Genomic DNA, 15,009 nt, shown 5'->3' on the forward strand with positions numbered 1-15,009 from the left:
TCCTCTTAAAATATATATATATATATATATATATGTATATATTGCATTATGCTGCCAAGAAAGCAATTCTTTTGGACCTGATTTTCTTTTTTTCTTTTTTCATTAAGTTTATTGGTACATTTTAGGTATACAGTACAGTTATATTCATCATTGGGATCTTGTACCTTTGTATGACAGGTCTTGGTTCTCATTTTTTTCCCATTCCTCTGCCCTCTCTTCACCCCCTCCACCCTTCCCTATTTACAAAGACTTTGCTTCCATTTTTTCCTCCTCATATTTTTTCTTTTCCCTTATTTACTTTCCCTTGTTTATTGGTACATTTTAGGTATACAGTACAGTTATATTCATCATTGGGATCTTGTACCTTTGTATGACAGGTCTTGGTTCTCATTTTTTTCCCATTCCTCTGCCCTCTCTTCACCCCCTCCACCCTTCCCTATTTACAAAGACTTTGCTTCCATTTTTTCCTCCTCATATTTTTTCTTTTCCCTTATTTACTTTCCCTTACCCTTCCCACTTCCTCTATTTCTTTAGACATTTTCTTCCCATTTCACATTATCAATTATACAGTTTGAACCTTACTTATACTTTTAGTTTTTCATACCAGAGAAACTGTTTAGTATTTACACATGTGTGCCCTATTTATTTCACTTAAGACTATGGCTTCAATATACATCCATTTAGCTATAAATGACTCTAGTTTCTCATTCTTTGTGGCTGAGTAGTACTCATGCTTCAATTGATGGACAAGTGGGCTGTTTCCAAGTTTTAGCTATTACAAACTATAACTATAAACATGGGTGTGCATATATTGCTGTGGTATGATTGTTTTAATTATTTTGGGAAGATACCCAGCAGGGCAACAGCTGGGTCAAGGAGACTGCTAATCCTAGTTGTTTGAGGTATTTCCATATTGATTTGCACAGTGTTTGCACCAGTCTGCACTCCCACCAACAATGAAGAAGGGTTCTTTTCTCCTCACAACTCCACCAGCATTTGTTATTGGTTGATTTCTTCATAGTAGCCATTCCTTCTGGGGTGAGGTGGAATCTCAGTGTTGTTTTCATCTGCATCTCTCGAATGACCAGTGATGGTGAACATTTTTCATATGTTTATTTGCTGCTTTTACTTGTTTGTCTGAGAGGCGTCTGTTCATTTCAGATGCCCATTTTTGAATTGGGTCTCTGTATTTGGAGGGTCTGATTTTTTTTTTAGTTATTTATATATTCTAAATAATAGTCCTTTATCTGAGGAACAGCCGGTAAAAATTTTTCCAACATTGTAGGTTGGCTCTTTGCTCTGTTGGTGGTTTCTTCTGCAGTGAAGAAGCTTTTTAATAAGCTTGTTGTTAATCCCACTTGTTGATTCTTTGTGCTAGCTCCCATGTTACTGAGGATTTGTTCATAAAGTCTTTTCCTATGCCAATGTCTTCAAGAGTTCTACCTAACTTATCTTCCAGCAAGTTTAGTGTTTCTGTTTTAATATTTAGATCTTTAATCAGACCTGATTTTCTAACAGATTTCACATGAGCTTATGTCAGGATTGCAAGAGCTCCCTGTGTGCTACGGCAAGGCCCTTGTAGGAATGTGCTTCTGATTAACTTGTTGGGATCTCTATCTGGATTTTTTGTCAACTATTTGTGCTCAGAGTCTGTGGGACAAAAGATCTGTAGATTTCATATAAATGAGAATATAGGCTATATTTATTCATAAATTAAAAGAATGCACATCATTATCTAAATTTTCCATGATCCAATGATAAACTCTTTTGCAAAATTTTAGAAGTTTATGAAGGCCAATTTAGACTGCACTGAAAGATGTCAGGTATCCATTTCCTGACAACTTCTACCTTTCCATTTTCCAACTTTCTTAGGTATCAGTCTTACACAATTATGTTGTCCATTTGTTATTTCCATCTTAATCTTTTCTTAAAAAGGACTCATAAGGAGCTCTGATGGTAAGTCACATAAAGTAAATAGCACTGGTGATACTTCCAGCAAGGTGTCCCTGGTACTATATGAAGAAAGTGTGTCATTCACCGATTGAAAAATTTCTAAGGCTAATATCTACATTAAAGGTTTTGCAAGGTACTTCCTTTATTAACTTCTGTTCTCTGCTTCCTGCCTATTGACTTCGTTGGAAAGAAAAGCCTTATGCATTCATTCACACATTCTTTTGGAAGTTTAGGTCAAGTGATATTACTTCCCTGTTTAGAATTCTCAATGCTGTCCTGATTCACCCATAATAAATTCAAGCTCTGATGCATTACAAGGCTTTATACGATTTAAAGTGTGAATTCTACACCCTACTTATTCTGACCTTTTCTGAAATTCCTTTCCTACTCCTTCATTCTGCTGCAACCACACTGGCTGATTTGCTATTCAGGAGGAACTCTAGTGACTGCTTGAAATGTTTGTCCACACCTGGCCCCTTCTCAGGGGTTAGGGGTCAACTCATATATGATCTCCTTAGAGAAGCTATCTGGAACTGTTCTCTGTTCCATTGTCATGTTTTGTTGTTGTTTTCCTTCAGAGAACCTAGAGATATGGGAAGTTATTTTATTTCCTTAAAGTTTCCTTATTTATCCTCACTAGAACCTAAATTCCATAAGGACAAAGTCTTTGAATATTAGCCATTATCCTCTCCAGCAAGAAGAATAATGCTAAGAACACTGAAAAGGTTCACTAACTCATTAAGGAATAAATGGGTAAATTCACTGCTTCATAAAACATGCACTAAGTTTTTCTATGAGTTAAATATCTTCTAATTTAGGATGTCAACTGATATCGCTTTTAAGATTTGATTCTCTACCAAGTTCTTTTCCACATTTTAAGAGTTAAACATGGAATGATACTACAAAGAACCATATTTGATAAAGTTAAGATTCCAGTACTAAGTTTTGTGACGTTCTTTGTTCCCCACTTAGAGCTATGATATTAGTTTCCCACAAACTTTCTCCAAGGCATAAGTATTAGGGAGTCTTTGATCGCTCTTTTTTTTTTCTTTAATCTTTTGTAGAGTAAAATCAACCCCACTGCCTTGCACATGCTAGGCAAGTGTCCAACCACTGAGCCACTGCCATGGCTTGGTTCTTCGCTTGTCTAGAATGCAAACCACTTCATCCACGGATGAGTTCAGCATCTGACTGTGTTGTTAGGAGGTGGACACTGGTCTGAAGTGACAGGTCACTAGGGGCATGACCTGGAAGGGTGCATCTCTCTCCCAGCTCCTCCTCCATCTCCTTCTGGGACACCATGGGTTGAGCAACTTTTCCTCAACTCTGTCCCTCTGCCGTGCTGTTTCTGTCTTGCAGCCTGCTGACTGCACTACACAGTGAGCCAAAATAAGTCTCTCCTCCTTTAAATTGTGGGTGTTGTGTATTCTGTCCTAGTGATGGGAGAGTAACTAAGATATAAACCATGAGTTCCATGATCCATTTTCAAACTAATATTTTTACTTAACTATTTCAACAGGTAGGGCCGGGGATTTAGCTCAGTGGTTCAGTGGCCTGCCTTGCAAGCGCAAGGACCCGAGTTCAATCCCTGGTACCAAAAAAAAAAACAACAAAGAAACAAACAAACAAAATCAACAGGTAGGGCTCATAACACCAATCTCACAGTAGTGAAATTGCTGTGTTATCTACCAAAGCAGATCAGAATAGATCTGGGATAGAATGAGTCCATAGCTGTGATACTGAAACAATAAAATAATCACTGAGTCTAGATAAATAAAAATTAAGCAGGACACAATATAATAAAGAAAATATAAAACATTATTCATTTAGACTCTTCCTTGTTTATCCCCCTCTCTCATTTACTTTATTCCAGAAACGTTCTCATTCTACCCTGGATTCCTGGATTCATGTAGTGTATAGATCTAAATAGCAGAGCTATGAGCTATAGACGACAATTTTACGTTTCTTTTGTTGAATTAAAAAAAATGATAATTTCTGGTAACACATAGTCTTATCTTGGTAACAGACCTTCAAGAGAAGTGAAAGCAGATGGAGGAAACAGAAGGAGAAGGCTGATCGATGAATTGTAGTCAGTATATACTTCCTGGGCCTCTTTCATGGGGCTAATATTTTCAAAGTGACTCAATGCATTTCTGCTATGATCTGTAGGCTGTTTTGTTAGTTCAGTAATTAACACGTGCCTGAGTTCATATGTAAAGGTAATGTTATGGAGATAATGTTTTGGGGACTTCCACAAAAAGAGGTACAGCTTCTTGAGGCATATATGATAGTGATTTTTTTTTTTTTTTTTTTTGGTACTGGGGATCAAACTCGGGTCCTTATGCTTGTGAGGCAGGCCGCAGAACCACTGAGCTAAGTCTCTGGCTGATAGTGAAATTTTTAAGATGAGCCTAATTTCAAAATCTGCAATCTACTAAATTTGAATAGCTACCTACTGTAGCTTGAAAGCCATAATGGAGGTTAGTATCCATAACAGAGTTATTTATTATAATAGTAGTCTTTTTTATTGTCCTTTTAAAAGATGCTATTCCTGTTGTCTTTTAATATATTAAGTAGATACTTTCTGGCTCATTTCTGGGTTACTACCAGTGCTCAAAAAAGTGTCTTCTATGGATCTGGAAATCTGGGGAGACATGTGATTAGAATTTTATCTTGATCTGCATAAGGGACAAATCTTTGTGCTAAATGTTTAGTAAGAAATTTCACAGTGAAGTCACTAAACTCCAATTAGCATTCTTTAAAAGATACATTGGTATAGACCAAAAAAAAAAAAAAAAAAAAAGACACTACGGCAGGAGACTGCAATATTGATTATGTGCAAAGCAGTGCAGGCTATGAAGAGTTAACCCCACACCTGGCTCATTTATAGAAGAAGTGAGTCTGGCTGCGGCCTGCATGCAGAGGTCAGAGTAATTCACACCCAAATTCTGTTCCTACAACTAAGACCTTCTTACTAGAAGGACAATGTTCTATTTACAGCCATATATTTTGTCTATTCTGTTCCTAATTCAAGAATGTTTTGTCTTGTCCTTTACGAGCCTTGCTTACGTTAATTTCCATAGAAACAGCACGACTGCGCATCCACTCACATAGTCCTGCCCTTACACGCAGCTCCCCTTTACTTCCATAGATGGCCAATAAACATCAGTAGCTTGGACTGGCCAGCACCTTTGTCGGTTACACCAGCATTGGTTGTCCTGGTGCCCCACTTTCTGTCTCTCTCAGGTTTGTCTTTTAGTTTTTGTTTTTTTTCCCCCTCAGGCCTGTGTCATAGACTGAGACTACTGCAGAGGTTTCTGGCAATGTTTCAGGGGTTCCCACTACACTATAAAAGCTTTTATCAGCTCCCCGTTTCCCATTTCCTTTATTGTTAAGGTTAACAAATTTAATGAATTGCAAAGTGACTGTTTGGTTTTCAACTTCTTCCCATTTTTCTAGAAATATACAAACAGCAAAATGGCTTAAAGGCAGTAAAGAAAGAAGCTGATGGTATGAATAGCTCATACTGAGGGCAGATTACTAACAGCATTTCTGCTGCTAAAACCTCACACGTCATCCTGTCTGATCTATTCAGTGACAAATATCTGTCAAAATGTTACAGTGGCGGGCAGGGGATTTAGCTCAGTGGTTTCACTGCCTGCCTCGCAAGTGTAAGGTCCAGAGTTCAATCCCTGGTACCAGAATAAAAAAAGTTACAGTGGAATGAAAGCTTCAGTTTAGAAAACAATCCTAAGTATATTAATTTTCCGTCCTCCAAAGAGAGCTCAACCATAGGACATGTTGTTTGTATAGTTTTGGGTGGAGTGGCAGACAAGTGAGTAAAGCAACAAGGGACCTTAACAGTGACTGGCTGCCCGCTTTTATCTCACCCAGGCTACTTAGGGTGGGCAGCACTCACACCCTTAATCCGAGTGCCCTTGAGCCTAGCACTGCACTGTGAATCATTTCGAGCATCACACAATCTAGACACAGCCACCGCTGAAAGGTCCCACATAAGTCTGCATGAGCCTTTGGGGGCACATCTAGACACAAGCCATAATACCTTCCCAAAAGAGAAGCCTTTTAATTCCCATGTCAAAGAGAAGCCTAGAGATGCAACGACATCTACACGTGGGATTATAGTGAAAATGTGAAGTTATCTATAAAACAGATTTGCACATAGTTGATAGCAACTGAAAAACACACGAATTCTTCCCTCTAAGCCTTCCTCAGGAGTACCTGTCCAGAGTCCCGCTGAGTATTGGGAAAAATATTATACTCAGGCCTCCTAAGTATAAGATCATCGCACACCTGTCTATGGAGGAGTTGTGAACACACAAAAAGACTCTCGTGCAAGCTCACCCTGAAGACTATTTTCACTTTAACATGATGATTCTAAAGCGCTCTCCCCCAACCCTTTCTCTCTCTCTCTCATTCTTTTGGCTTCCCCATGTGCAGTTTCTTTTATCCTTTCACCACACACCCAGACAAAGCCTTGGAAAGACAGTCTGCAGATAGAGTTACACAATTTTTGCAAATGGAAATGCTGATGCCAAAGAACTGGAACTGTTTAGTGCAGAGGGGTGAAGAGAGAGCACTGAGTGGAACCCAAGGACGTAAGCAGCGCTCAAAGGTTAGGCTGCAGGACACATCGCACATGATCACGGCCCACTTCACTTGGCATCCACAGAGAAAACAGTCCCCTCAGCTGCCAAAGCAACCTGGGTGGCCACAACCAAGAGCCTTTCTACCAGCCAAACCATTTTATTTTTTTAGACTCTTATCCTTTTCTGATGTGTGGTATGGCCTTTATTTTTTTCCAATTCAAAATGAATATGAAACGAATATTGTAGGCAAGATTGAATTCCGTGGCGGAGAATTCTTTTCCCAGAGAAAGAGAATACACTGTGATTTGTCTTGACGCTTACTTGACATGAATGGGAAAGGCAGCAAGGGCTACGTATTTACAAAACAATAACAAAAAATGATAACCAGCAAAATTTGGATGGGGCCCAGAGACCTTCCCAGATTTAGTAAACTGGTTCTGATCTGGTTTCCCTGTCTTCCTTTCTCTTGGGGCTTACTGTCAACAGCAGTGGCATTCCCTCAGAAAGCTAGAACTGGGATGAAGAGAAAAGAAAGGAGAAAACAACGACAGGAAGCTATGAAGTCAAGTTTTCCCCCTTTTCCATTACAGCTCTGAGTTTTTGAACTAGTCTTTTTGAACATTCCAGATCTGCACCTAGAAATCCTGCTTGTTTCTTCCGGTGTGTGCCTAACACAGTGATCTTCCTTGCACGATTTTAATTGTATTTCTGTTCTGGGAACTCTAGAAACACTTGCTATAAGCATGTATTTGTTTTAATTCGTTTAAAATGGCAAAAGATAGGGAAAGGTAGGGGTTAAGTGGTGAAATTGCAGTTTTTAGTTTTTTTTTTTTTTTTTCAAATGACTTACAAAGCTGAGTATGTCCAGCTGTGGGGTTTCAGAGATCGTTCACACCCTACTCTCCAAGGCCCTATATCTCAACATTCATATTCATAACAAGATCCAGTTATTTTAAACTGAAATCATGTATCGGGTGATGCGGACACAGCCACAGAAGCACGGCAGTGATGAGGTCACGGATATGTGTGCGACAGGAAGAAAAGATTATTTCCCAAGAGAAATGCTTAAATCTGGTCAGCACTCTTACTGTGGCGCATGTTCTTGGACTACAGCATTTATATGTAAAGATACCGGGTTCTAATGAAAACTCTCATGTGTACCGAAAAGAGAATGAGAGCGAACCTGGCCAGTCTGATGTTTCGGTTTCTGGGATTGTCAAGTGGGGTATAGGTTCTGTATGGCGATGCACATTCTACTGAAATATGCTTTCTGACGTGTTAATTCGATAAATGGCAACGCGTCACATACAAAGAACCTTGACTTGACTTGTCAGCAGATATGTCTAGAACGCTGCAATGAATAAATGAAAGGTTCTTAACAAAATTTACCTTTAGCTATCAGAAACAGAAGGAAAAGATACTTTTAATTTTTTTTTTCCTCGGAGTGTCCAAACTGGGGAATGAACAATCCCTAATTTTTTTGTATTAGTTTTTAAAGGAGAGTTCTGGTAATGACACTGCTTTAGCAGATATTGGCAGGATTGTAATACACTGTAAGCAAAGAGAAGACACAGTAACAAATGTACTCGAAAGTACTGGAATAGGGGATAGATGGTGCCCTTCCTGGGTATAAAATGCCAGATTTGTCTTTAGCTTTCTGCAGATGGAACCAGAATTCTTTCATGTTCAGGTAGGTTCAACTGCGTTTTCAAGTGGGAGTTAAAGCATTATTCGACCTCGACCGCTTTGAGTTTGGCTGCTGTTTCCTTTTAACTTGTCCTGACCTTCCCTTTCTTGGCAGACTGTAATATCTCATCTTCTGGCTATGAGAATGGAACATATGGTTTGCTTGAAGATTCTGGTTCAGCACTTGTCCATGAACTTGACAGTAGGAAGTGCTAAAGCGCAGAAACAGGAGTCCTGGTGAGACACCTACCTCCTATCCAAAGTAAACACATTTGGCCCTTGAAAAATATTGTGGTTTTTTTTTTTTTTTTTTTTTTTTTTTGATACTGGGATCGAACTTGGGAACTCTTGCAAGGTAGGCAGCGGAACCACTGAGCTAAATCCCCAGCCCTCTGAAAAATATTCTTGCTCTTCAAGTTTAGGTAAACCAGATGCTAGGATAGCTACTACCATTTTTCTCTTGACTCTAGAAAAGCCCTTCATGAAGTCTTTCATCAATTCTATTATTCACATATTTTCCCCTTAGAGAAAAACACCAATATTAAAAGGACACAAACAATAAAACAGATGTTTAAATCAAGGCTCTGTGGTCTGGATAGGGTCTAGGAAAAATGTTTTGGTTTTGTTATAAATCTTCAGTAAACTTCATTTGCCTTTATATTATCTGTAATTCCTGAGAAACTCCCCTCTGCCTCATCCAACCCTCAGCTACATAGGAGTTTCTTTTCAATAACCAATGAATGGTTCTTTAAAAAATTTGTGAAATATAATTGTGTTAATGTCACTGAATAATTTCTACATAGTAACTAGTGTAATGGGGAATCTTTTTAAGTCAGCGAGAAATCATGATAACCAAAGCTCACAGGACGTCCAAGATTCTAAGTCAATTGATATCTACCAGTCAACCACTCAGATTTTAACTTGAGCACCTCCATTTCAACTCCATTAAATTCCCTTTATCACCTGCCCTTGGGTTGTAGAGCTTTAAAAGCATCCCTGCATGTGATAGGGAAACCTAATCAGTCTGGATAAAGTTCTTCCAATGGTAAAACCATTGACCGGCATCCATATAAAAAATTACAGTAATTCATGATTACCATCAGAATAGCTTATTCACGCTACAGATCTTACAGACCACGGTGCCAAATATATTTCTTCCTTTCTAGAACTTCTATCACATTTTGCCCTTACTTCACACACCAGGTGGTTAGCTTACAAATCACTTACCAGGACAGGTAGTATTTCCATTCATTTATTTGTTCATCTGTTCTTTTGAAAGACATACTTAAATGCATTTCCAATCAGCATAATAGGACATTTACACACACACACACACACCCCACACACATATATATTTAATCCCAATACCTCCATGAAGCATATATTCTTGTTTCTATTCTATGGATGAGGATCTGGGACTCAAATGAATTTGCTAGAGCAAGTCTGGGCAATTCCAGAGCTTATGCTTAGTCTTTTACATCATCCACAACCAAAGAAAGCAATAAATAATTAATTGCAGTTTTTTACATTTTGTGTTAACACGATGCTCCACTGGCTTAAAACATAGAAAGTTCCTGTGTCTTCCAGTCCCGCCCAGCTCAGTGAAGGAAATAAGTACAGCTGGTCAACTCATCAAATTTGCTCTTTAAAAAAATGGAAGTTATATAAATATTTGCCAATCCATTAACTTATGTAGTGTGGAGACTATAATGAACACAGAATGAATTTTTGCTTTGGGGGCTATTTGTCTTGCCATTAGTTAAAACATTATGACAAATTTCATCTGTAACATAAACAAACCTGAGCTATTCGAAAGTTCAGAAAATGTGAGGGTAGGGCTGACCTCAGTGGAAGACTAATTTTTACAAATGTCTCCCTCTACATTACGCCTTTTCCCTGTTTGGTTTCCATTTCGAAATTGTGAAATGAACGTACCGTCCTGACCTCTAGCCATCTGTTGGCAGCTGAGAGGAATAAGTAGGCAATGTTGTTTGTGTCTGTCAGTTCCAGCATACGTTGCTTAAATCTGGTTTCATGCCTGAAGAAAACAAAAATATTATGGTGTTAGCCACACAGCAGGAGAAGTAATAAAAACCAGTCACACTTACTACTACACAATTTACTCGACAAAGTGGCAAAACGATGGGGTGGGATGACCGGTAACTAGACTCCTACTTCAAAATAAAGAGCAGCTGCTGGTGCTCTGAGCAGCCCCAATAAACATGGTGAAGTTGGGTGTGTGCTCCTCTTTCACACCCCTGCTAGGAAAAGGACTTCTTCTGATGACAAATTTTCATTAAAGACCGCCTCATCCATTTCCACCTAATTATTTTGACCTATGTTGCCAGGGTCCCACAAAGACCAAAGTGAGTAATAAGGAAATGTAACACATTCTACTTTCTTTTAAGGGCATCTATTTTACATTTCCAAATGACATGATTAAGAGTTGGGTGAGGGCCGGGAATGTAGCTGAGCAACACAATGCCTGCCTGGCAAGTGCAAGGTCCTAAGTTCGATTCCCACCACTGACAACCGCCAAAAAAAGAAATAAAAAAAAAAGACCTAAAGAAAGAAAGAAAAAGAGTTGAGTGAGAAACAGTGAGTAAGAAGATAGGAAAATATGCATTTGTTATAGGTAAATATATACTTAAAAAGTTCTGTGTGGCCTGCTGTTTCTGGGAACCAAAGAAGGGAAGTGGGGAGGCAAGAGGAGGACGGGAAGCCTTGCAGGTGGTGAATGTTCTTGTTCGAGAAAACACACATACCAACGTTTCGCGTTGTACGTAAGGATGGTCATTTCATGAAAAAGATCTTGGTCTGGGGTTAGGAAGGGGATCCATAATGAACACATTTTGGATATAGATCGCTGATAGCTTGAATATCATTCTTGATACCCAACACAATCAGACCAAATTCTCTATACCCTATCTTATAAATGAAATTGCCTATTTGAACTTGTGAGCTACTATCACAGAAATTCATGCTACATTATAAAAAAAAAAAGGACTATTCTAAATTACAAAAATAGGCTCTCTTCATCTTGCGATTATTTTTCCCTGAATAACAGAAACAATGGAAAGTTGGAAAGTAACTGATCTGAAAGTGGGGGAAATGCCAAATCAAATGTGGTTTACTCATTCACTGGAATCATGGTTTGTCTTGTATAACCCATCTATGGCTTATTTTGCAAAGAAGAGCCAAATTTCATGTGACAACTGGGTAATGATTCCTGTTTGATAAGAGCACCCCACTCCTCCCCCCATGCTCAAGTAAAATTGCAAAACTTTTTAATAAACCATCATTTGCATCAAAGATCGAAGTCGTGGGTGGAGTGTTCCCTTGGCCTACTAAAGCAATCCATACAAGCCACTATAAAGCAGATACTTGATATCTCTCCAATCAATCTGATCACTCCAGTATGCCAAGCCAGATAGATAATTCAGGCAGACAGCAACATCTGATCTATAATAATCAAAGGATTCAGTAATCAGAGCCAAGTAATTACTTCACTTTGAGTTATGTAGCTTTGACCTAAATGCCATGCACAGGAGGACCTGTGCTCAATGACAGCACACTGGTGTCTGACTAAGAAACCCTGAGGACACATTTAACCTCTAGATGGGCCTTTTAAGGATAAATATAATGAATAACTAGAAAGCAAGGGATTTTATACTGTGATTAGGATTTACTGAGACAGTAGACATGAACTGTAAATAGGTTCATTCTTTCTGCATCTGTTAGGTACGTGTTGGGTAGATTTTCATCCATTTATTCAGAAACACTTAGTAAACATCAAGTGTAAGTAAGTGACTCATTATGCTTGGCTGAGGCTATGCACATGAACAAGACACATTCTCTGTCCTGGAAGAGGCCACTATCTAGTGAAGGATCTAAATGCAGTATTAACACATGGGTATGGTATAAAATCGAATCATGAGCCCTGTGCACAACACGCCACTCAGTCATACAGGAAGGTGATGATTTGCACTGATCAGAGGATCTGAATGATAAGAAATAGGGTGAAAGAAGAGTAGAGTGGAAGGATAAGCCAGGCTTTTCAAAGGACAGGAAAGACGGTCTGAGTGTAGGGATAAGCTGAATTTGTCAGGAGAACAAGGCATTCTAAGTAGCAGGGACAACAGAAGCACACACATGGGAATGGGAAAGCCGAGCATGTTCAGGGAGACTGAGAGTTGCTTTCCCCAGGGGACTGTGGTGACTGTGGTGATGGGAGGAGGCCAACTGGAGCAAAACCTATGGACCTCATTCGAGATGAATATCAAACACTTGATCTGGACAGTGTTTTGTCTGGGGCTCTTCTTCCCTTCCCTTTAACCCATGCAGTGTTTTTTCTGATATGCTCTGAAAACACTTGTAAATGGAGCAGGAGACAATCTGTAGCAGCACTGAGAGGGGAGGGGTGAAATGCAGTGAACATTCTTTCTGTGTGTTTCTAGTTGGCAAGAAACCTTCTGTTTTCCTAATGGAAAGTTTGACACACTCAGTCTGTATCTTTTCATCCACATCCAGCTCATCTTCTGAACATTCTTAGACCTTTATTCTGTCAGACAAAAAAAAAAAAGGAAAAAAAAAGAAAGGTCACTGAAATCTCAGTCTAATTTAACTGTGATACTTGCGTGGTAAACTACTTGAGGGAGTTCATTGTTCATGTGAGTACACCATGAACCCTAAAACCAGGGTAAGAAAAACAGCCTAATCAGTTAATATAAACTTTCCAAAAGAGCTCTGGACTCTGGCAACCTGGATAGCTGGGAAGAAAGGAACAGATGGATGGAAGAGAGCATGTTTGATTCTTGCCCACAAAATATAAAGATTCTAGAATCTTCTCCATGGCAGCAGGGACAGCCCTACATTTTCAAGACTTGTTCTGGCTTCTGGTATGTAATATCTGCTTTTTTTTTTTTTTTGGTATTGGGGATCAAACTCAGGATCTTGGCCTGTGAGGCAGGTGGTGGAACCACTGAGCTAAATCCCTGGCCCTAATATCTGCTTTTTAATTGAACTCTACAAGATCTAAATCTGGGTCTAGATATAAGCAGAATACTTCTAGGTAGATATTGGGTTGTCTTTGCTTCTTCCAACTGTAATTCAAGCATGGAAGGATAACATGATTTTGTTCTCACAGCTACCTATATTTTTTTCAAGCGTAAAATTAGCAATAGTAATGCTAAATTCTGCTTGTGTGTCTAGTAAAAATTGAACCTTAATTCTTGGTCATTTTCCTGCTTTTTGGGGGGGTCCTGGGAATTGAACTTGGGTCCTTGTGCTTGCAAGGCAGGTGGCAGCACCTGGTCTTCCTCTTTAATCCTAAATCTTTCTAAATTCTTTCAAGATGTGTTTTTCTGTAGCACTCTCAGATGACCTCACTTTGTCCCTGAAGGAAAAAAAATGAAAACTCGTACAGATTGACCCCATCAACTTCCTGCTCCACCATGTTTACCTGAAACCCATTTATTATTCCTGTTTATCTTCATAGGAAATCTCTGGACTACATCCTGTTCAAGTTGAGCTGGTCTCTCCACTTAGGACATAACTCTGCCTGCCAGATACAAAGATCTGCGCCGTCAGCTGTCCTCCCATCCTTCCCTTATTTTCACTTCTTCACTTTCCCCTATAAAAATGTCTAGATCATTACTGAAAGTAGGAAGACAGCCAAAACTTCCTATGAAGACCCTTCCTACCGCAGTGGTGCTTCTTGAAAGAGCAGCTTTCCCTTGCCACCTTCATGTGCTGATTCTCAATGGATGCTTCAACCCTCTGAACTATGACTTCAATCCTCTTCCACTTTACTATTTTGTTCTTGTTAAGGCTGCCGATCACTTTAAGGTTTCCATATCTAAAGAGCCCTTTTAATTCCCCTTTTCAGTTTTAACTACCACTGGCCTTTCAGTTTCTTCTTAAAATACTGCCTTCTTCAACTTCATTGACACTGTCCTTGTCTAAGTCACACAACTAGTATATTTTTAACTTTTAATTGTTCAAACATTAACTCCTACCACTATCTTGAGTCTTTGCCTATAGTTTAGTTGACTTATTTTAACTGATCTGGATTCCTTCCCCTTGCTAGAATGATGGAAGGCCTACTAAGTGATGCTATTTGGTCCTATTACATCATTGTAGTCTTAGGAAGAAGATAAGTCTACATTAAGGCCCATTAAAAAATGTTACTTCCAGTACATATGGATCAAATATAAGTACAACATTCACACCTTCTAGATTTTTCCTTGACCTGGGCAGCGCTATTAGAGGTGAATGTTTACTCATTAGATGTCAATTTGGATGAAGGGCTAACAAATATTTCATCTGACCACGTGGACACCTCTGGTGACCACTAGGGTGGCAAAGTTCTTGGATAGTAGCCTCTCCTATCTGGAAATATAAGGAACACAAGAGGAACCCTCAGTGATTTTGATCTTTACCAGGGCTAACTTCTCACTCACGGGACAGTTGGTCTGTGCAGGGCTCAGCCTGCTACAGCAGCTGATCAGCTGCCAAGGCTTGGATCCTCCTTCAGCAGAGCGGTGTTAGTTGGGATTTGACAGCACCAGCCTGGCCTGTGTGGGGTTTGGCCAGGACCAGGAGGCACCAGTAGTTGGAAAATCGAAGCCATGACAAGGGAGAAGATCAGCCCATTCCCTTTCTGAGGATGTTGACGAAGAGGGCTGGAAGTCGATGGAAGTTGAAGCAAAGATAGATACATCAACAGGAAGCAATAGTACTCTTTAATTTATTCATATAACAT

At 39.3% G+C, this 15,009-nt stretch overlaps 1 protein-coding gene across 1 annotated transcript in view; it reads right to left on the reverse strand.

Annotated features, from left to right (window-relative positions):
- The window catches only part of Abcc9 (ATP binding cassette subfamily C member 9), a 142,774-nt gene that overhangs the window by 33,784 nt on the left and 93,981 nt on the right, over positions 1-15,009 (reverse strand). Inside the window, exon 31 of the mRNA XM_033766278.1 lies at positions 10,182-10,284. Within this exon, the coding sequence (XP_033622169.1) occupies positions 10,182-10,284 (103 nt within the window). The remainder of the gene's footprint in view (positions 1-10,181; positions 10,285-15,009) is intronic.

The sequence above is a fragment of the Fukomys damarensis genome, unplaced genomic scaffold (assembly GCF_012274545.1).
Source record: "Fukomys damarensis isolate Sample0158 unplaced genomic scaffold, DMR_v1.0_HiC HiC_scaffold_19, whole genome shotgun sequence".
Classification (NCBI taxonomy): Eukaryota; Metazoa; Chordata; class Mammalia; order Rodentia; family Bathyergidae; genus Fukomys; species Fukomys damarensis.